General features: G+C 42.0%; 1 protein-coding gene across 1 annotated transcript in view; it reads left to right on the top strand.

Moving 5' to 3' along the window:
• The first annotated feature begins 5,396 nt into the window (after positions 1-5,396).
• LOC133953575 (cytoplasmic phosphatidylinositol transfer protein 1-like) overlaps positions 5,397-24,219 on the top strand; it is a 64,948-nt gene continuing 46,125 nt past the window's right edge. The window contains exon 1 of the mRNA XM_062387540.1: positions 5,397-5,649. Within this exon, the coding sequence (XP_062243524.1) occupies positions 5,602-5,649 (48 nt within the window). The 5' untranslated portion in view covers positions 5,397-5,601. The remainder of the gene's footprint in view (positions 5,650-24,219) is intronic.

The following is a 24,219-nucleotide window of genomic DNA, read 5'->3' as shown; positions in this document are numbered from 1 at the left end:
CACTCATTTAATCAATCTGTCAGGCACTTTAATTTTAATTTGGCAGAGGTGCTATCTGACAATCAGGCTTAAAAATGATATTCTACTCATACAAGACAAGACAACGGCTCTACTTAAAAGCACGTAGAATGACACACTTCAATAAATTGATAGGACAAAGAACACAATGAATAAACAGATTTACAACTAAAGCTGAGATCAGGACGCCATTAATAACACAAAGAAATTGTGAGTGTAGCACTTGTGCTCATCTTTTTAAAGTGAGGAGTGCAGTGAATGAGGAACTTTGTGAATGGACAAGAGCATGTCAATGAACACATAAAGCAATGACATCGTTTCACCAGTAGGTGTCCCTTTAATGTGTGCATTCCAGTCTTCACACAGCTCAGTGCTTTGAAAGGCTCCAGTGCCCTTGCAAATAAAGCTAATGTGGGTCAGGGATTTCCCTGCTTGTGGCAGATAAAGCCCTTATGCCCAGAGCTAAAAATCTGTTTGATCCCAGTGCAGGCTTCCACAATATGGAGCAGTAACACTGATTGTATAGGCTTCAAAATATTTGCAGCCTTCAAAGACTTCAGGAAGTCAGTTTGTGGATTAAGCGAAGACTCGAAAGGCTACAATCACAATAATATCATACACTATAATCTTTATTTTTTCAATATGATGACAATAACAGGGCAAAACCTGACGTATCTCACAACATGAAAATGTTTCACCATGGTAAAAAGTGGGACATGCAGAATTAGGCCTTTGTGGCAATTTGAGCTCACAGGTTTGTTTGGTATCATTAATGCCACACAAAGGTTCAGATAAGATCAGGCTACAATCTGCTTTCTAACCAACACAGACCCTATTGAAATAGTTAGTTCATCATTAAACCAAGTAGTTTCATAGATACCACTCACATTGTTTAATTGCTCATCCAGTTATCCTCGTGCCTGGTGATATCGCTCTTTTTTGGGTCCGAAGGAGACAGACAGGATCTGTGTGAAGAGAGAGAGAGAGGGGGATACACCATGCAACTAGAATGGTATTCAGTCAAGTGCTTCCTCCACCAAGGCCCAACAGGCCCCATATAAAACCACATCTAAATTCACTACATCCACATTTTATTTGGATCATTACAAAATGAAAAACACAAATATCAGTCAAGGATCAAGGATCTGCACGCAAATTGACGACCAATTCTATGAGTGCCAAGATTCAAGATGAATAACAGACAAAACAAATCTCAGGAGATCTCTTATCAAGATGTGTCAATGCATCTCGAGGAAAGCCTTATTTATATATGACATGTCCTTAAACCTTAAAAAAATCAAGATTTGTCTTCTTAACGATGTCCAAGAATGATATCATGGAAGCCTATTCCAAACCGTGTTTTGGTAAAAGTTGCTTGATTGCTTTTTAATGGACGATTTACAGTAATTCAGATGTATATACTTAAAAATAACTGTTACCACGACTTCTACAACTTTCACTCCAAATATTGGGTTAATCATGATACTTAAACGAAAGCCTGTGTATGTCCGACCCAGATGTCACTGAAACAATATTCTACAGTAACCCTTTATATTGTAAAATATTGTTACACAGTGTGCTGAATGTGAGCCTATACGTTTGTATATTACTGTATAAGGTCAGTAAGAGCCAAACAAATTTCCAGCTACATATTACACAATGTTAGAGCATTTATTAGAAAACACACAGGAAAACTTTAATATGACACTAATGTGCCAATAATGGAACAAATCAATCAGAGTTGTGGATGATAAACCCGAAGACAATTTTACATTGTTGTTGAAAACACATTCAGGAAAATTGACTTTAACCGCAAATCTAACTGACGCCATTAGTCATCCTGTTAGTAACATTAGGAAAATTACCCACACTTGCCACATCCGCAGCCATGTGTTACTCGTGTTGCCTATTTTATTCATGTGAATGCTTTCTGAATCATTTCTTCATATAAAAGCAGCACTAGCTAATACTATGGAGCTGCTCACATATAGTGTTTGGGGAGTAAGTGGAAGGTTTAAATTCAAAGTCTATCTCAGAGGGTTGACATGTTGGCAGGAATATACTGCATTTCGTATGGAAGTGCTGAATGTTTGCTGACAGTGGAAAATGTTGTACGTCAGCATCTTCGTCCCATAAATATTAATGGGAGTTTTGCTGAGTATGGCTAAATAAATCAAAGGTTTTACCAGCTGACAGCTACAACCTGAATATAAAGTGAATGTTTTTTTTCATAGTTCTCTCTTTTTTGACACAAAAGGGGCAAGTGTTGCTAATTTTACTCACAGGAAGCCAGTGATCACAGATGCTGGGTTGTCTTTCTTGTCACTGGGCTGAGGTATATTATTTTGTAATGCTTAGGCGTGCAACAATATCTGCATCTGTGTGAAAGGCATTCTGGGTCTGTTGTCCAGGTGTTACTCATGTTGTGGGGACCTAAATCTGTTTACAGTCACATTGTGGGGGACTTGTGTTCCTTACGAGGAAAAAGCAAGTCTCTATAACATCAATTGGTCAAATTTAAGGTAAAGACCCATTTCAAGTTAAATTGAGGTTAAGTTTATGTTTGGATTGAGGTGAAAGGGATAGTTCACCGACAAATGAAAATCCACTCATCATCCAATCACTGCTCTGCCAATGGAGGGGCGGGTGAGGTTTTTGAGTCCATGAACATGTTTGGAGTTTCAGGGGTAAACAGTGTTGCAGCCAAATCAAATACAATGGAAGTAAGTGGGACTTCTTCTTCAGATGTAAAAAAAAAAAAACCACCACATGCCTCCATACTGCTGCTGTGGCATCATCCAAGTGTCTGTAAGCCCCTACATTCAAATTCAACTCCAAACGACGTCCTTTAAACCGTGTTTGGCTGAAACCTGAGACACCAAAAGTATTTTGTGGACTCAAACACATCACTCAATCACATCACATACGTTTAGGTTAAGGTTTAGGTTAATGTTAAGGTTAAGCAAGTGGTAACTAGGAATAAGGAGGAGCAAGTCTCCAGGAAAAGAAGGTAAGTTAATTTCATGTCCTCTGTACTCATGGAGACACGACTGTGTGGGTGAGTGACACAGTTGTGCATTTGCTCAGTGCAGCGGTGCGGTGATGTTTCCTGTTCTGCGGCCGATGTGTGTCAGCGCGGCCCTGGCTTGAGGCAGGACGGGGGCCGGGGCCTCTGCTGCTTCTATTTTCCGACTCCTCTGCTTTCACAACCGGAGGAAGACAAACAACAGAATGCCGAGCTCCTCTTCCTCCTCCTCTTCTTCCTCCTCCTCCTACTCATTCTAATTCTCCTCCTGCCCATCTCTGACTTTTTTCCTCCATGAAACTTTGAAAAACAAGAAGTTTAACATCTGATTCTGTTTCTGACCCAACACATATTTGAAAGACACTTATTTCATTTCCAGCAATTGGATCACTTCACCTCTGGCAGTAACCCCGATCGATCAGTGTGTGGGTAAAGACATGAGGCAATGTCACATCCGGTCAAACATTTCAAAGTAAAAGTCAGTCAGTGAGAATATTGGGATACTGGCGATGGACTTCAAATAATAACAGATGAATATTGTTTATGTTGATAATAAATTCAGCTAGCCCAGGCATGATAACATTTCATCAGCCGAGTCGATAATGCTGTTCACTCAGCATCGGTATCATGATCCCCTTATGTGAACCAAATAATAAATAAATTATAAAGACCAGATCTGATTGAAATAGAATGTACTGAATAGTTTACTATGGCCAAAAAACACTGATCTACAGCAGATTAACTTTCTATAGACTCAAATGTCCCTATTTCAACAAGAGGGCAAAACTTCTGAGTTGAGATTGTCTTTTTCCAACAAAAATAAGTACATTTATTTTGTCAGTATCAAGACTTTTAATCTTCATTTTTATGTAGGAAAATAAAACTTGATTTAAAGAACTAGGCCAGGATACAGTAATATATGGATCAGTCTGACAGGAGGCCTCACTGTAAAGATTTCTGTTGTTCATGTATCCATGTCTGTCGCTGCAGGGTGGGCAAGGCCTGTCATTTTCTGGGTCCTAACCCTAACCACCTTTTTTTTTTTACTGTGATCTCCAACCACAGACTAACGTTGTGGAGTGTTGCCCTGCTTTTCAATTACAGAATGTGAATATGAAAATTCGACATGGTCTTGGCTTTATGTTGCACCCTCTAGTCAAATACTTATAGATATTTATAGCATCCAGCAAGTATGTGACCAATTGCGCTGTTTGGTTGTCTATGCAAACACATGGCTAGAAAGCAAGGTTTGGTTGAAGACTATACCATGTAACTGTTTGTGTATGATGTGCCTGGGTGTATGCAATATAACTTAACTCAACTTTAATATTATGTATGAGTTTCCACAATATGCACTTTGTTTCCAATTTTGACAGTAAATTAAACGTTTAAAGATTGGAATGATGTGGTTTGGTATCATGTGTTACAGGGGGAGGGGGGTGGCTTGGTCTGGCCCTCCAGGTTCCTTATGCCTGGGGCCCTTGATACATTCCTGCCTTTTTTGAAGCAGATATTCTACTTAAATGGTGAAATGTCCGTAACAACTTTAAATTCAATTACACAGAGAGGCTAATAATTGTTCAACATTCCATGGACAATTCCTGATTCAGTAAGGTGCACATTGAAGTCATTCCTAGTTAACTGTTACTGGCTTGAGGCTATCATTTAAAGTATTTTGAAAAACATTCAAGCATATATCGTGTACTTCAAAAAAGCTTAGAAAAGTAAAAGTCGTGGAAAATTTTAACAATTATTGTAAGTATTGTTAGCAAGATACTATTTCTTTAAGAAACTTCACACTTCAGGAGACAATCGGATTCTGGCTCTGCCCTTCGAGACGCCCCTACCTGGGCCCCTCTTGGGAGGTCACCGGCTGAAACATCAAGAGAGGCCACCAAAATCACGTGATCTCCGCAGAGGAATGAATATGTCACCTCCTGTCTGTTGCCCGCAGCATCACCCCTCGTCTGAAACTCCGGAGATTCCTGCGTTGTTATGAATGTGACTGAGCGGATAATATCCTGCTGAGATGTGCAGTTGTAAAAGGCTATCTCAGGAGAACCTCCGGACCCAGATCTCCAGACGTCCATCATGTCTGCAAACGACTCTTCATAATGCAGCCTTTGATACAAACAGCTTCAGGCAAAACAAATAACATCCTAAACCTTTTTCAGGTTTTTGTTTCTGAGTACACACAGCAGACGTGAGGAGTTTAATCTGCAGATTTCTATCAGGCCACATTTCACACTCTTATTTTGAAGCCACGAATCCCCTTGTTTTCCGGCTGCTTGCATGTGACTTGACTCGTCAGCGTGATAGGAGGGGACGATCCTGGACCCCCCCCCCCCCCCCCTCCACAGCAGCAGAGAGGGTCCGCTCGGCTCCGATGAAACTACTCAGCAGCAGCTCTCAGGGTGTATCTCATCTTCCCACATGCGCTGACACGTCTCCAGGTACTACACTCATCCCGTCGGGCGGCAGCAGCAGGGAGCGTCCACTTTGGCCGGTGTGACACATAGTGAACACGTTACCCGAGAGAGCGCGGAGGGCAGGACGAGATGTTGCTGAAGGAGTACAGGATATGCATGCCCCTCACCGTGGAGGAGGTAAGTTCTGGGTTTTCTACTCCTCTCTTTTGTGTGGTCCGGGGTCCGGCTGCTGCCCGGACCTCTCTCAGCCCCTCACAGGGATGCGCCGCTCCGCACATGTGGCCGGAGGGAGTGAGGGAGATCCGATGAAACTACAAGTCCCTGCAAACCGTCCCGCCGGGCTCAAGTTGACTCCTCTGTTTGTTTGATCACACTCACCCGCTCGGACTGATTCCGGAGAATAGCCTGGATCGATCAGATGGAACAGAGACAGCAGGGTTCACACAGGGACCACAGGAAACAGTTCCATCATGATAAAATTATGTTAGAATAACAAATTGGGATTATTCTTATTATTATTATTATTAGCATTATAAATAATATTTTTATTATGACCAGACACACACACAAACACACTCACACACTCACACTCAGCTAGCTTTCAATTACTTCCATTCATTGCAGTGCCATTCATTGTGGACAGCCTGAAATAAACCTGATCCTTAACTTGAATCATGACCAGTTCATGCCTAACCACTGTTCACATATGAAGCTTATCCAGGACATGAGAAATGTAGTTCTACCTTATTTAGACCAGGCTTTCATTCCCCATGAGGTTAACTGGTTCTTACAAGGTCAGTGTTTATGCTAGAAAAGGTCCTACAAAAATACACACAGTCAGACACACACACGCACACACAATGTGAATGCTGCCCCATTGGTGGCACTTGGCGACACTAACACAACACTTAGCAGGGCTTCTCTCCACTCAGCTGGGTAGTCATGCTATACAGTTGCACTTGTGCCGCTCTGACTCTTACCTCAGAGAAAGAGCCATTGTCTGCATTCCGCCTGTTTGCCTCCATCTGGTTTCACAAATCAGGTCTAAAATTAAAAGGTGTAGGTGATAGCTCTCTTGTCCTGGCACGCACAGCCATACAGCACAATAGGTCCCTTTTTTAATCACCATGTGTCATTGTGTTCTTCCGCATCCCCACGGCTTGTGTTGTTGTTGGCGTTGTATGGGTGTTGGTGGTCTTTCTTATAGCTGAAGGCCGTTAGGTGGAACAATGGTCTTGCTGCAGAGCAACGTCTCACCTGACATCTTGTGATTTTCCAATTGTGAGTTGAAAGAGAGGGAGAGATGGAGGCAGAACAAATCAAAAGCCTGCTTGCTCTCAAATCTTTTCCTTTCAATGTCTAGCTCTAGTGCTGCAGTGAATATTCTGCACCAGCATGTGTAACCTCCTGTGAACTGCATCAAGTTTATGTGCGGTTCTCTCAGGACTGGTTTAAAGGCTTTCGAGGACCTGGAGAGGATCAGCGTGGATGATGTGGGATGAGATCTCTGCCTGTTTCTGTTTTACAGGCTGACAAAAGGGCTCCACATTTACATGAAACTCTTGACAAGAATAGTGTGTTTGTTATTCTTCCTGGTCGCCACTAGGCTGCTTTACTCTGTCCCCACCGGCCGTGAGAAAAGTGTAACATGACTCATGCAGAAACCTGTGGTCAGACTGGAAATTCCGTCATTTTAATACAAGAGTATTATGTTCTACATCTCTATAATACCTCTACAGTGTGCCTGTCTGAAAGTGCATGCGTGTGTCTCGTGTGAGTGTCTGCATTCATATGTGCATTTTCCGTTCAGTAAATCAGGCTTTACATCAAGCCGAAAGAGGTAGCGAGAGTTTTTATGTCACGTCACAACTAAAGGTAGTATAGGGAAACCTCAAAAATATGAAGCTGCTCACAGAGATGCACCGAAGTCCGGAAAACGCTGTACTTGAGAGCACAGATGTTCAAGTCGGTCGCACCTGACATTTTATGGAACCTTTGCTGCCGGCCCCCCAAAGAAAAATGTCCGGGTGTGCCCACGTGAGAATACTGCAGGTCCGTAAAATTCACACGGAGCGAATGGGTGTGCTGATGTTACTAATGTCTACAGTGCAGATATCTCAAGATGAAAAAGAGGAGCCACACACACATAGAAGAAGCAGGGGAAGATGTCAAATTGGACTGCGCAATCTGCTGCTGTGTTCTGCATATGTGAAATACAAACTCTGAATTATGTCCAAACCTTATTTTCTGGAGTTAAGGTCTGAAAACACAGCATTGAAAACTGCTATTAGTCCAAGCAGAAACACAAATAGAATCGTTGCACCTTGCATTTGCCCTCTTCAGTTGTACTCGTAAATATACAAATGATGAACACTTTTAACATTAAGACGAAACCTATCACCATATGCTGCTGTTACTTCCTGTCACTGTCAGGGGATGCATAGAGAATCACTTCCTTTGCATTGCAGGCCAAATCTTAACTGATGTGCACAGTGAAGACCCTGCCACCTCAGACTGAAAACAGTTCTTTGTAAAGATTTGTTTATTTGTGAAACCTTTAGGCCAAGACGAGGATTCCTAAGAACACGTGTAAGGAAGCAAAATATGTTGAGTGATGAAATCTATTTAAAGTAGAAATGAATTGTGTGAGTGTGTGGGATTAAAGTGGAAACTTTTGATAACAGTAGATAATGTACTGCAAAGCACCTTTGACACGCCATTCAACACGTAAGGTTGCAACAAGGGATGGAAGCATTAGAATCATGCATTTCAGCAAACAAGCTGTCGCCTTTTCACCAGCACTGCGCAGGCTGGCCAGCTGCATGTTTGTTCTCCTTTTTTTTATAAACAATGACACAGCCCTATTTGGATGAATCCCAGGAAGCAGGCTATCATTGTCATGGTCCTAACTTAGAAAGAAGTCGCCTTCGTGGTCCAGAGGGGAACGTAGTGGTGGGAGGCGGTGGCTTGCTCTGCTTGTTCTTATCGTGGCTGCGCACATTGAGTGTCTCCCAAAAGTTCACTCCGTGTTTCCTGCCTGTCCAGAAGGGGAGAGGGAAGGGGAACGTCTGGAAAAAGTGACGGGATTAAAGAAGGAAGGGTGGAATGGGATTGCAATAAGCAAGGATGAAGCACTTGAGGGCTGACTGCGCAGGGGCCGAGCTGAGGGCACAGACGGAGGGAAAGGATGGCAGAGAGGACGGAAAGACTAGAGGGAGGAGTGGGGGATAATGCGGGAAGTTCTGGGAGATTTTTTTCCCTTTGAAATCCCCTACAGTCCTGCACTAATTCTGTGTGTGTGTGTGCGCACGCTTAGATTTGGAGTCATAGGGACACGCAAGGTCACGTCTCTCTGTGTATTGTCTCTTGGAAGAGATTACGGTCTGCTACTTGGATGTGGTGCGTCATCCCACTCCTACTACAGCAGATGTTGGAGCAGTGTTTATACAAGTTTAACAAACACCATACTCACTAAAGAAACCATTTAGCAGCGACACAGGGTATGAGTTGTTCTGTGAGCCTCAGCTCTCTGTCATCCTAATCATCTCTCGCCTGTCTGGTTACGTGCCCAGCATGGTTCTACTGCCTTTTCCCTCCTTATACTTCCAGTAAGGAATCAAAAGTAATGACTTTCCTACTTTCTCTGAAGTCTCGTAATCGTAAAACTAATCACAAGTTGTTTTTTTTTAGCTTCAAAGAATAGTTTAACATTGTCTTTAACTAGGCAAGGAGCCTTCACTCGGCTGCTTCTCCTTTGAACTGAAACATACTGAAGTACACAAACCCATCCCTGATTTCTTAACTTGAAGTATCGAGTTGTGTTAGTTTGTATCTTGTTTGTTAGTTCTTTACCAAAATGGTTCTGTGATAGGTTTTGTCATGTGGAGTGGTTAATGTTGATTCCCAAGTCCTCACAAATTAAAACATTTGCTCCCATGATGTTTGTTATGTAATAAGTAGGACCAGGATGACTCGATATAACTCGGTATAACTCAAATCAAGAAATTCAGGTCTTGAGACGTTCTTTAAATTTGAGTTCAGTCACAAGATACTGTAGCCTCTGAGTATTGGTTTGAAGTTACATCTCAGAAAAGATTCAGATGTAATTCTAACCAGAACCACTTTGTCAAGAAATAATAATTTTCGCTTTCCAGTGCCTTGGGGCTAGCTTCGCTCTGCTCATCTCCTGTGAGCAGAGCCATTCATCAGCCACCGCACCCTTTCTTGAAAGGATAGAGAGGTGATGCATCACGGGAGACTCAGATAGATGTGTTTCCTCTACCACTCTGTCTACCATTATGTCTTTCTCTGATGCAGCAGCTCTCACTTACACCATCCTGTCTTTGGCTGACGTGCCCCTTTTCAAGCTCACCAGAGAAGAATGCTGACATTGCCCAACCTTTGGCTGACCTGAGTCACTGTGTGCCTCCGGCAGCTCGCCATGCTTTCCAAACCTTTACTCTCCCATAACACGGCCTTGGTTAATCAATATCAAGTTTTTCAATGCAACTTTAATTCAGCATCCTAATAACTCTGTGTGCAGGGAAAAGAGCTCCGGAGACCTTCTTAAATTTGTGCTCAGACTTTCAAAGGCCCAGAATGCATTGGCTGCTCAAGGCTTTCATAAAAGCTTGTACACTTTCAGGGGGAAGCAGAGCTGCAGCAGAAGAGGAGCCTTTTTTCCCCATTATATGTTGTGACTCAAAGCGTAATGACATTTAGTGAAGGCCACTGAATAAACTGAGCAGCTATGCGTTTTGAGTTTATTCAGTGTGGTTGATAGAAGGTTTTTACCCTTTGGTTTGATATGCTGTTGGATGGGGTGTTATTTGGCAAGAACTGAAGGATAATGGCAACATTTGATAGTGAAAAACTGTAATCTTCTCTGTGACATGTGCTGGGCTAATGACTCAGGGCACAGTCTGGCATATGCACAGTAAACCCAAAGGTGTAACCACATTTGAGCACTATGCCTGCTATTCACTGGCAGTGGAGCTTTTTCAGCAGAGCTCTAAGAAGCTGTTTCACACCATAGACTTGATAATGATAGACATGTGTCTAGACTTCCTCCCATTACTAGAAATGAGGTCAAAATACCCTAACACTGCCATCTTGGCCATTTGGAGCAGAATCTGCGCAGTAGTGATCAGGGCATTGAGCCGCGGTATAGAGGTCCTGACTCCAGCTGATACACGTGCTCGACCAATCGGGAGTCAGTCTCAGATGTCCATCATGAAATTTCAACCTGTATTGCATTAAATTAATATTGATGCAAGATTTATTTCTAGTTTGGTTTCTGCCCCATCCACTAATACAGTGATCGAGGCGGTTTGGCTTCACTTTTGAGGAACAGTTATTTTGTCCATCTTTAAATACAGTTCCTTCGTTTCCACTTTGCATATTTGGAAGAGTGTATCTAGATTTTGGGTTAATTTTCCAACGAGTAGCACGTAGGCATCTTAATAACAAATATAATCCTGTAATGACTTTATAAAGGGATGTTGCTCTTTTAGTTGCTTTCTTTGAAGATGGATTTGTTTACTCATGGATGGATGACTATATAAATGGGAGAATGTGGGGCTTGCCAGATGGATGGACTGTGGAAGGACCCCTGAGTTGTTATTTTCAAGGCATAAGCATCCCTCCAAATCTCAGTCTAGCCAGGACTCATTAGAAAAATGTAATTTCCTACAATGCAGTACAACCCACGCTTGCCAAAAACCCCACTTGAATCACTGTACTAAAATGTCATTGGGCCACACGCTGTGGTGTTCATGCTGCACAGCTGCATCTGCACAGCTTATGTTGAGATATTCATATGAATGTACCGAAGACAAAAAGCTGCTTACACTCAGAAGTGGCGTCAACACCTGATACAACACCTTGTGTTGTAGTGGATCCACAAAGTACTGTAATAGGATTAGAACTGCCGTGCCATATTGTGCTTTTACCCAGGAAGGATTATCCTCAAATGATTTTCATAGAAACGTTTGTTCGACGCACATTGTGTCAGCCTTTAAACACAACTCCCTTTCAATATTAAGGGGATGAAAATCTTCACAAAAGGCAAAAGAAGGTCACGCCCCTAATTTGCGATTGCTAGTTAGTTAAAAAACGCTTTCTAATAAGAGCTCTTTAACAAGAGTGATTGCCATTGTTCAGTGCTGGAGCATGTTTCCATGACGCCTGCATTTCATTTCATGAACCCTCAGGCTGGGGCAACTGAACAGCAGCAAGAACTAACAAGCAATAGCTCAGCGTGGACTCGGGGGCATCTCTCCAGCCAAATCTAACTGTTGTCTGAGGCTAGGTAATTAAAGAAGACGGTGTCCTTGGAGGGCTGGGGGTTGTTGTGTTCAGAAAGAGTGATGTAATGAAATGTAATATAAAGTCATGTAAAGTCAGACTACACTGGAAGGGAATTCTCTTTTCTCGTCCCCATTCACACAGGGAGGTCCAGGCTTATGGTCAAGTAAATGGACGCTCGCCAACACACAAAACACTTCGATGCAAACAACATGACGTCAATGTAATTTAGCACAAACCCTCCCAGTCATGTATTCAGAATATTGTTTCCTTTTTTTGTGGGTGGACCCCTCCCTTCCACTCCAGGGATTGTTTAGAAAATAAGAGCCAGTTAGATGCTGTTTGTGTCTTGGTGTCATGGTAAGGTGCAAGGCCTTTTTGCCATCTGGTATACATGACTATGCTGTGATTCAATCAACATCCCATTTACTGCCATTTACTCTCCAAAAGGAAACCATCATGGGTTATGATGGACCATTATCCATGGATAAGGCCTATTCTCATTTCCTAGATGGCCCTGTGTGTTTGTGCATGCGTGTGTGTGTTCGGCGGAGAGGCCGTTTCGTAACACACGGGCTACATTAGATCCTCACGCCTTGCTGACAGTCAGAGGGGCTGTTTCGCTTATCAGCGGAACAAATTATGTTTGTCTCTCTCTCATCGCACCCACACTCTGAGTCCATGTGTGCATGTTTCTATTATTTATCAGTAACGCGTACACACACATAACAGTGCACATCATCGTTGTCTTGTCTCCACGTTGTAAGGTGCTCAGCAACATCACAGGACGGCAGCATCCATCGCCGCAGTCCTGAGATGGTCAGATGAGCGGGCTGATGGATCGGCCCACTGGTTCCCTAACATACTGAAATAGATTAAAAGCGCGTTGATGGCTCTTTGAAAAATAACGTTGCATGAAATGGAAAACAGTAGGGAGTGTCGCTTGGTTATGGTGCTCTCTTCTGTGTGTTTTCCTCTGAATAAAACATTGGTTTGCTATGACTGTAATTGTTAAACTAAAAGATTAGTTCACCAGGTATCAACATAAATTATTCAGAGGCATACTCATTAAATATCTACGAACCTGATGTTCACATAAACCAAGTTGATCCATTTTGAAGAAAAACACTACACTTTTTATGCGCTGCAGCCGTTTTATGCACTCTAACGTAGGGCTGGGTATTGCCTACAACCTCACGATTAGTATCACGATACAGAGGCCACGATACGATACGTATCACGATACAGAGGCCACGATACGATACGCATACCGATACACGTTGCTTTTGAATAATGACCATGTCCTGCACAGAATTGACTACAACAGTTATTATTCCAATAACAGCAAAGGCGAAGTCTTAGGGATTGCACCACTCAAAATACTTAAAATTCTGGTAATTTAAAGATCTTAAAAGTAAAATAAAATAATTATCATTCTAATCCCAATAAAAAAAAAAAAGGCAATGCACAGAAAGGATCTTTTGCTCACGCATCTCTTCCCAAGATCCCCGGATACGGTGTTTTTAATTACCCTCACAAGTGCCGAGTCTGTTGCTTGAACAGACTCGGCATTCAGCGTTCTATAATGTTCAGCGTTCTATAATGTTCTTCGGACATTACGAGTGTTGCAGCTTTTAGAGGCTTCAGGGCTTTAGCCTCATCTTCAGCACAGGCCAGGTCCGCTTCAGTTAAAGTCGATAACTCCTTGGCATTCTTCCACACCTCAGTGTAGAATAAGTATAAGAAACAGTGGGTGTTTTGTATTTAGTCCTCGAAATAATTGTGAATCGACGTGTGTTTGAAATTACCCAAATATGTACAAATATAGTAAAAGGCTGAGAGGCTGGACAGAAGACGAGAGTGAGTTAATGGATTTATTTGAGAGCTGAAGCTTCCCAGCGTCTCCACAGTACTTGACTGTGGAGACGTGCTGCTCGAAGCCAAGCACCTGAAAGTAGATTTGTACACACTTTACAGGCTGTGGTTGAGTCACTTTAACTTTAACTTTAGGAGTGATGACAGGAACGAAGGGAATAGTTTATTATTTGGTTGGATGTGTCTTTTTTCCTATTCTCAAGGAAGTAATGCACAAAGGAATTAAGGAGGATAGGTAAAATGATGAAGATGTAGCATTTTGTGGAAACATGAAAACATCTAGTCGTGTGTAAAGTCATATTTACATTGATCATTGTGAAGTTTTTTTTTAGCAGTACTCAGCAGGGAATACATACAGTGACAGTTTTGATTCAAAGATAGCTGACTAATACATTTGTCAGTTTTGGCCAGAAATAGCTATGCTGCAGCAGGGTGGATCATTCCTCTTTAAACACTGAATAAACAACACTGAATGACGTTTATAATGACTGGGTGTGGGTGACGCCTCATATGCTACATCCATGTGTTTCCAGAGTTTATGAATGTGGGCCCTAATGCACCATCCACATTCAGTTAGAAGTGAGCCAACTGTGTTTCCCACATGCTAATGACTGAATAAATGTATGACTGATTAATTGTTTGAAACTAACTGACAGTGCTCCTGCAATGTTGAAGTCGTATTCCACAACTGACTCATTTTCTCAACAACCATCAGTGGGTTTCTGCACCTCCATAACAACTTCTGCAGTTCTCACTGCCGGCTCAAGCACACTCTGCAGACCAGACTGTTATTTTTGTTGTACTGCCACAACCGCATTTCCACAATTTGTATGTGAATTATTGAGCAGATTCCCTCTAAAAGCAGAGGAGGGGATTTGGAAGTGGGCGTGGTTCACGGGATAAACAGTACAGATGTTGCTTTGTTGTCAGAATAAGGTGTTGGAGAATACTATACAACCAACATAGTGAGTAAGTGAAGACAGATTCTTGTTGTGCAGAGAAATACTTTAAAAAGAGAGAATATGAGCAATGTTACGATATTGAAGGGGCTTTGTTTTCCACTGTATGTAATTCGTCATTTATTTTAAGTGCTGCCTGGCACTGAACAGTTGACATGGTGCCTTAAAACCTGGAATCAATAACAGATTGCTGGTATTTCAATTCGCTAAAGGCAGAGAAATGACTTGATGACTAATGTTGTCTGAGTGAACCCAGCACATTTCTCTTTTAGAGCCACAGTGTTTTGAGATTGAATGCGTCCCACAAGTGCCTATTTGTGTTCTATTTCAAAATGGGTCATAATCTTGTCTGTATAATCTTTTCAATCTGTTTGCCTTTAAGCTATGGGCTGCATGCCCTGTTACCTTGGAAGGTTAACTAGGACTGTAGGCCTCCATTTTTGGCTTTTAATTTGTTCAGGGTCATCTTAATATAAGTTGCACCTCACCAACTCAAATATAGACGTTGTTGTTTTACCTACATTTGGACAGCGCTCTAGACTAAAAATAGTTGGTTGTTCTTGACAGCTTTATGAGCTTTTTTACTGTTCAACTGACTAGAAACAGCTCACACTGCAGGTCAGCCCAGAATGTGCTCGCCTTTTGAAGAGGATGAGGACATAAACACAGAGTGGTGCTTGAAGCCTGATTTAGACCTGTAATATCTCCATTACTTCAGCCAATGTGACATTGATAATGCTATCGCTTGAGCGTGAAAATGGCTTTAAAGTGGCTTCGTGTTTATTTGTCTACGCTGTCAGTGGTCGCATATCTACCATGTACTGTGTGCTCCGACACTGATTAGATCTCTGACTGTATTGTCAACTGTTGCCATTATTTCTGACCAGCCTTCACCACTGGAGGCTAGGAAGCGTGACTTGTCATCTGATCAAATTTAATTCAATGTTCTGTTGGCCTTTTCCTATCCTCTGTAGTCTGACTTGCGTAGTGTGTGTGTGTGTGTGTGTGTGTGTGTGTGTGTGTGTGTGTGTGTGTGTGTGTGTGTGTGTGTGTGTGTGTGTGTGTGTGTGTGTGTGTGTGTGTGTGTGTGTGTGTGTGTGTGTGTGTGTGTGTGTGTGTGTGTGTGTGTGTGTGTGTGTGTGTGTGTGTGTGTGTGTGTGTGTGTGTGTGTGCCACATTTGCAGCGTGTTTGCAGATGGATGTGTGTGATTGTGTGTTTACAGGCACAGAATAATGTTTTTCTGCAACATATACCTGTACAGTAGCTGCCAGTCCCTGCTTTAACTCCACAAAGAGACTCGGGAGATGGCATAAGTGCGGCAGTAGAAGAGGAGGCAGAGCAAAGCAAAGCAGAGAAATAGAAAAGAAAGCTTAGCTACTCTTTTTCCTTCTTTTCTGATTTCTTTTTCTTTTTTTCTTGATAGATTTCTCAGAGATTTACCAGGGCTAGACCGGGGTGGAGAGGGAGAGATGAGTCTCTGTAGATGCTTTCATTCAAGGTATTTGCGGTTAAAAACATGCAAAAAATGGAAAGTGGGGGAGGAAGAAAAGATGTAGACAGAGGTAGTGACAAGCTCGAGAAGGTGGGAAGAGTTGAAATGGAAATAATACATAGTTTTATGCAGCCGGTGGTTTCTGTGCAGATGTTTTTTTTTTGCAGATGCATCAAACCTTGTTACCAATTGATTTCAACAGCTTAAGCTAAGATGAAAAATGTGTAGGTTTTTTTGTGTTTGGTTTCAAAAGCTCTTTTAATGCCTTTTGCTGCCTCTTAAATCAAAGCAGGTCAGGCTGAGGTGCATGGTTGGGACTGTTCCCGCATGATTGCATAAAACTGATAAAGATTCATGGGTGCTTCTTTTTCGGTCGCCTGTTACAACGTTTTCGTAAAAGATTTGTGCGTTACTGAGCGTCCAGTACTTTTACACTGGGGGTAAGAATACACTCGAGCATACTGGTCATCATGCTGTTCTGGTATGCCTCCAGCCCACACACAGGTGCAATGCATCACTGAAGAATTGGCTATCAGCTCAGCCCACGCACGCACACACACAGATACACACAAATTAGACAGACTATAGATAGCCATATGCTTACACACTTCATTATCATCTCTCGTTTCCATGGTAACCATGGCTAGCCATCCCTACCATTAACCCCATAGCAGAGTGGATTATAGTGATTATAGTGAAAGACCATCCCTGGGATAACTATCAAATAAGAGGCAAATGATGGAGTCTTACCTTCCCTCTTGCCCGGGGGTTTTGCACCAATCACTTTCCACGTGGAGCATTTTCTATGATTCAGCTTAGATGTATAAATGTGAGGGTAAATAGGCTGTGCTCGTGATCCAGGTAAACAAAGAAGCCAAACTGTTGCTCTCAGGTGGTTTAATGTTATTTTTATTTGCAAGGGTGTGATTCAGGGTGGTGGTATATTCTTACTAAGTGTGAGGTTTAAATGCTGTGGTGATGCAGCATGAACTGACCAATGCAGCTGAAATACCACTAAGGATCTGTTTCTTTCAACAGACTGTATGAGATCGGGGGTATGTTTGGTGTAGTTTTAACAAGACAGAATCTACAGCTGTGCAGTTAGCTCTGTGAGACTGTGCACTTTATAGACACGCAGCGGCGCTTCGTGCTAAATGCCGACATCAACATGCTCATTCATGGATGTTTAGCTGGTACACTGTTTACAATTTTCCAGATGTTAGTTTAGCATGTTCACATGATGGTACTGTATTTACTCATGAACACAAAACAAAATGTTCCGTGCAGGCTGATCTTGATCTTACATTACAGTTTATGTAATATTTGTAGAGTTTTTGAAGAATAAGTCAAAAATATTGGTTTAGTCTTTTTTTTTGTTTCAACGTTATGATAGCACTAGAGGAAAAGTCAGGGATTATAAGTTATTTGCATACATTGTCTGGTAACCATTAATGTCGTGATGCCTTGTGTATGTGTAAGATTCCATTCCAGTAGGCCGAGTTCTTACCTTCACCAAGTTGCGTTTACATTGGTGTTTGTCTGTCGGTCCGCAGGATTACTGAGAAACTACTGAACTTTGATGGAGGGGCAGAGAGTCACCCGAAGAAGAATTATGTAGCAAATGCAGAAAAACGTATACATGAATGTTCTTGCCTTTGTTTAACATGGCGAGATGGGACGTTGGCCTCAGTGGAGGTGTGTGCTCTCAAGTCAGTAGCAAAAAAAGTTTAAAGGCTTTTATTTGGATTTGAAACAAGTTTGAAATTGAATGTGGTGCAGCGTCATCCCATGTCGCTTATTGTAGTGGCAAGTGCATTGCCTTTCTTTAACCACACAAATACACGGCAACTCCCTTGATGGTCATACTGGGGCAATAGTGGATAAGAAGATTGTAGTAATAGCAGAGGTCTTTGCAGATGCATGGTTTTCCAGGGACAGCAGTGGGAAGACTTAAGGTCAATATTTCCTCAATCACTTCCACACGAGAGAATTGTGATGAGGGAACACAGAGATCATCAACTCACTGAATACCTGCTGAAATTAAGCTAATAAACTCCCTGTCTTATCTTAATGGCCTCATGGTGAAGGCAAGGATGTTCAGTCACTCTCGGCCTCTGGTGTGTGCATGTGTGAGAAAGAGTGTTGGAGAGAGAGAGAGAGAAAAGAAGGGGGTGTGAGGACACAATTACCTTCCTCTCACATGACTTTGAAGTAAAGGTATAGGTCACGTTCTTAGCCCTTGGTCTTAAAAAAGAAGAGCGAGGATTGATTATCCCCCTCACTGGTCTGTGTGTGTGTGTAAGTGTGCGTGTGTGCATATATGTGTAGATTTCCCCCTATTTTAGTGTCCTCTTCAGCTAAGTCAGCCCTGACTACAGCTGATTTGTTGTGTGATTTAGAGGATTAGGGAGCGAAATCGCCTGCCAAGATGTATTGACTGGCGTAGTGTGTGTGTGTGTGTGTGTGAAAAGGCTTTAGATCGTACAAAGGGGGGTGCAAGAGAAATTATGTTTTGAGAAACGAGAAGAGCGATGTCCTTATCCATTCATTAAGAGATGAGGAGCATTACTCACATTGTGGCTTCCAGGAAGTCGGATAATGCAGTACCTTCAAACTGCAAACATATTGTTTTTGTTGTACATTGAAGACATTTGGGTTTAAGATCAGAAGACGAGTGAGAGACAATAGTTCAGAATTTCCTCTTTGCTCGTAATTAGCATGAGGACCCTTTGTTAGAACCCACCTTTTCAAGGGATCAACAATTCACGACAATTTAACTTACAGGGGTTTCTGGTTGCCCAGGTAGTGCCATATTTATTGTTTAAACATATAAAGCTCTGAATGTTTTCTTTCCCATAAGGGTCAGTAAAGATGTTATGGCAGCCTTAGGACAGACTTGTTTTGTAATGGTTTCGTAACCTGACTATATGTAACATGGATTGCACATGACGTTTGCAGCCAGCTGACCCAAAGGGCCACTCCTAGCCAAAGGGACTCTACTTAAAACCGTAATTATAGTAATCCACTGTTGGAGATGTAACACAAAAGATCAAATGAGAGTCAATCATCTCTTGGTATATGATTGCGTAGTCATTAGCATGTCTTGTTTTTGTAGGTAATCATCCCTCAGTCAGGGATAGGTGTCAATAGGAGGGATTGTAGCTTTTTTATGCCTGTCTCCCAAGCTGCGTTGATGAAACCTTCCAGACGGAGGCAGAGTCTGACGAGACCCCGATGAGAGTTTAACTCTCGACTTCTGGCCACTTATTGACTTGGGCTGTCTGGAGGGCAGAGGCCAGCATACTCGAGGAGCACTGCAGAATTTGTGAGTTCTGAAGGTTGATGCCAAGGAATTTGAAGCTAAAGAAGTTGCGAAATACTTGAGCGAACACTGTGATATGTGATATGAGGCTGCAAGAATTTAAATTGTCCTTGCAGAGCGGAGGGCTGCCTCGAAGTTTCGATCTGCAAACTACCGAAGGATTCCTGATGTGTGTGGTGGAGTTGTGAGTTCCTGTCATCCCCTCATCAAGAGAACCATGCAGCCCCCTGACCAGAATACTAAGCACGTGTTGAACATTAGACCAGAGAAAAAGCAATCAGCAAAGGCTTTGAGTAGCAATACCAGGCTCTAACTGAAATACAGTGAGCGGTAATATACAACATCATACACTGCCATTGACATAACATCCCCAAAAATATTTGGTCTGCGTCCCTCTTGGGTTGCTTAGGTCCCCTGTGCATTAGCGCTTTACTGGGAGAGCTTCAGTGGAAGGAAGTGGAAGTGAAAACCAGATACATAGCAGTGTATTTTTCCAATCATGCATTGTTTGCCTGAGAGGTTATAGCAGAGACAGGTAAAGCACATATGATGCAACTAACTGGCGAACAAAATTAAGCACCCTGTTACCTTGAATCAAATTGGGGATTTCTCTGGGTTTGAACATTGTTGGAAATAGTTCTGATAACGCTAGTACACAAGTCAACAAAATATTAAAAAGAAATTCAAGTTGTTTGTAGAAATATGAAGGTATCAAGATAATTTAATTTTTTCTATTAAATTTTTCCTAAAAACCAGAGTAGGCTTACTGTACCAGTTCGCCTCATAAACAAGCCAGTGTGCTGTTGCCTCTTGTGATCTTTCAGGAGATTTCTAGATATCAATGTCCTCAAATTTCAAACAGATGCTATTTGAGGCCACCGACATGCGAAAATTGCATAATACAGCTTTAAGGTGCTTACAGTGTACTTCAGTTTCATAGCGTTTCCATAACAACAGTGTGGTGTTTTTTGATAACTATCTTAAGTGTACCAGTGTGTGGAAAGTAAAAAAAAAGAAAAAGAAGGACACTTGAAACTCCTGATTTGTGGACTCATGTATGTTCATTCGAAGGCTACGGTGTAAACACTCTAAGTGTGCCTCTCATGAAGACCGCCTCTCTTCTCCTCCATCACGGTTCACCCGCCTTTCACTTTCCAGGTTTTACAGCCCTGGAAAGGCAAACAGGGGGCAGATGTGCCGGCTCTTTAAATAGACCTTAAGAGGCCGTAACAAGCGGTCCGCTCAGCTCCAGTTAATGTCCAGCTGCTCCTCACGAGTCACAACCCCTCCGAAATTCCTGAAATCACGTACAACATCTCTTTCTTTCCCTGTCCCGTTTTGCATGACGTTATTTCTGTTGCTGCCATTACTGTGGAGACATTTTTACTAGAGGAAACAGTTCTTAACAAGAGGAGACTGTTGCAAGATCTGAAAAGTTACGACCACAAACCATCGCACAGTACTTGTATGTAATACTCAGGCTAAACATCCACATTTAAATCGTTATATACTATGCATTTTAATATTGATTGAGTATCGTTGTTGTATTTGAAATATGGAGGAATAAAAACTATTAAAAACTACACATGGACTGTTTTTTTGCAGCCTCCGTTTTTTGCCGATTGAAGTCATGACTTTTTTCCCTGTAGCTTCTCCAGGCTGCATGGAGTCAATGACATGATTCATTCCGAATCGATCACCCCGCACTTATTTTTACTTTGTAAGCTTGTTGCTATCTGACCCAAAACGTTCTGTTTGCTTGCTGCTGAACACTTCCCACACAATCTTTCTGTTCTCGCCGTGCATGCTTGCATGTATTTCTGTGCGTATGAATCACTATGATCCCACATCGCTCTCTCCTGCGGACGTCCCCCTTTTCAAAAGGCATGTGCCACAAGCCCACAGTTCCAGGTATCGAGACGCACACATCTTAAATCTGTTTCATGTGCAATATTTAAATTTGTCCTCTCATCTTGACCTCTTAATTAACATAGGCCGTTCTTTGTGTGCATCTGTGGCGTCGTGTGTGTTTTTGTGTTCGACAATTACTATTATCTTGCTAAAGATACAGATGTAATAAAAGAAAATGTTAAAAGAAACAAATACAGGAGGAAAAGATGTGATGGAAACAACACTTTTTGATGGTTACTGTGGTTCACACAAAGACACAAGCACAACGTCCAGCCAACGTGAGTAAACCGAAGCTGAACCTGAATATATTTTCATTTCATCAGTGATAAGAATCTGTTCGATTTCTGTTCAGCTAAGGTCGTCAAAAGACCAGCAAACCGCTCCTGCTTGTTATGTCTTGCTCCATCACAAATAAGGCTTTGGCTCTCCATTTGGAAAGACTCATTAACAACAAAGTAACCAACAAATAGAAAGGCATCAACAGTGGCAGAATACAGATGGAGAGAAAACCACTAATGGACGCTATTAGGCCTCCCTCAATGAGTCAAAGAGGGTGTATTTGAATTTGCGTGCAATCAGCGCTTGTAATTTCTTTCATGAGAATTACACTCTGTGTGTAATTTGGCTGTCATATGTGTGACTGGGTTCTTACAGCTGCAAAAGAGCCGGACGATAAATGCCCTATTTCACAGCTTTTACTTACATCTGACGTTTTTTTTAAAACCGTTTTCAGACATGCACTGAACTCCAGACATTCTCCTGAAATGATCTGGAAGGGCTGTATGTGAAAAAGCAAATGTCCTAGTCAGTTGCTCCGGACATTCTATGGAGTTTTTCCTAACACTCTCCCTAGTAAAATGTTCAAAGAATGTTTGTGTGAGCAGATGTGAGAATACAGCAAGCAAATGTGATGAATTCACAGAGATACACGACAGAAACTAAAAAAATCAAATAAAGGATACAGTCCAGAAAACGTCTCTTTTTTAATGGAAATAATAATGAAATTCTGAAACTGTCGAAGTGTTTGGTATAAAAGTCACATGTGTACAGTTGAGCCTTCATCAGTCTGACAGAGAAATGGAAAGATGGAAATAAGCAGCAGTGAAGCCAAGCCAACATTTAACCTCTCTGAAACAGGAATGTTTGGCCTGGTAATTAATAAGATCTGGCTCTTGTCTTGTCTCTGTGTAAGTCCAAACATTTTCTCCTTCCAACTTTCTTGCCCTCTTCCCCCCCCAGTGATGTCATCACAAACACAACTACACACAGCTCCTCACACACATACGACCACTTCCACACGATCACACACACGATGACCCGGCATCAGCAGTGCAGATATTTTGGAAAAAGAGTGATTTCCATGAAATAAAAAACACAAAAATGGGGGCAGAGAGGAACCGCTGCTGGGCTGATTTGGCCTTAATAGGGCTTTGACGTCAGTGGGAGGAGAAACTGGACAGAGGTGCATATTTTGGAAAGTTTCCCTCGAGAGGAAGTAATGGAGCATTCCTTCCTTCAGCATTCCCTCTTGTTGCTGTTGCAGTGAAGTTGATAACACTCAGCTCTCCAGCTGAAGGTCCGTAGGTGTGTGCTTGACAAATACTGTTATCAGTACATTGTGCAGTGAACCCAAACGGTAAAAACATCAAAGTTAACGGTATTTATGGGATTTTTCTCATGGAGTTCTGTGTGTGTGATAAAGCTGCCCGAGATTTCTTTTTTTTTTTCTTTTTCTTGTGTGTGTGTGTGTGTGTAAAGCACATTTGCAGCGTGTTTGCAGACGGATGACGCAAGCAGCTGGTCAGGGAAATGGGAACAAGTCCAGAGGGCTGGGCCGTGTGCTGAGGCCGAACGCCGAGTTTCCTGCTCTGTTTGTTTACCTTCCCCCTTTCTTCACTGGGTGCCTTCTATGCTCTGAGAGGACACGAGGGGAAAGAAATAAAGACATCAAGAGGGAAGGGAGGAATACCAGACGGATAGTTGGCTAACCCAAATACAGTTAAAAAACATGTGGAGTACATTTCCACTCTGGTATGTTTGCATGTTAAAAAGGCTAGAAAGCAATAGGATCCTTGTTTTCTAGGGAAACATGGGAAGGTTTTAAACCAAGTTCTTCCTCTGTACAACCACTTTGCTCTTTCTTTTAATTAATAGAAGTAATCATTAGGAACATAACAAACTCTTAAAACTGTCTGATTTCAGATAGCAAAAGCCAGATGATTGATTTGATGGTAATTTCAAACATCATTTGCAGTAAGACCCCACAGACCCGCAAACACAACAAAATCTTGTGATTTCAGTTCTTTGGGAAGGGGAAGTGAAGCTGGGAGGGTCATAAAAAAAAACACTATTGAGGAATAAGATGCACTCCTGCAGAACATGTGGTTTAGGTGCGGCCGGTTTGTGGTCATCAGGCTGCAGTCATTACCAGCCTAATAAAACCGATGGTTTGAGGCTCTGTTTGCAATTATAATCAGAGTTATGAAGCCAGAAATTGGTTCAACGTCACGGAAAATCTGTTATGGAAACATATGGGTGTGGGCACATGGAGCTGCCTCCAGTGGTATGTGTTTGAATGCTGTGTGTGTGTGTGTGTATGTATGTGTGTTTGAGAGAGAGTGTGAAAGTCTTTTATTAATTCACTGCAAACATTACGACTTTTTTAACTATTAATTTGACAAACACAGACTTATTCATTCGAAGAAATCTTACACATACCAGGAGAATTTATCAAAGGTTAATATTCTTACTTTGTTATTATTTTCCCAGTTGAAAACAAAGTGGTCTGATTGTGTGGGGGGTGGCGGTGGGCAGTTGTTTACTGTCCAGGAAAGCCGAGGGCAAAATGCGGGACATAGTGTTTGTTGTAAAAGTGCTGTAG

Source organism: Platichthys flesus, chromosome 5 (assembly GCF_949316205.1).
Source record: "Platichthys flesus chromosome 5, fPlaFle2.1, whole genome shotgun sequence".
Lineage (NCBI taxonomy): Eukaryota > Metazoa > Chordata > Actinopteri > Pleuronectiformes > Pleuronectidae > Platichthys > Platichthys flesus.
The sequence above is the reverse complement of the archived record's forward strand: the minus strand, read 5'-3'. Positions and strand labels throughout refer to the sequence as shown.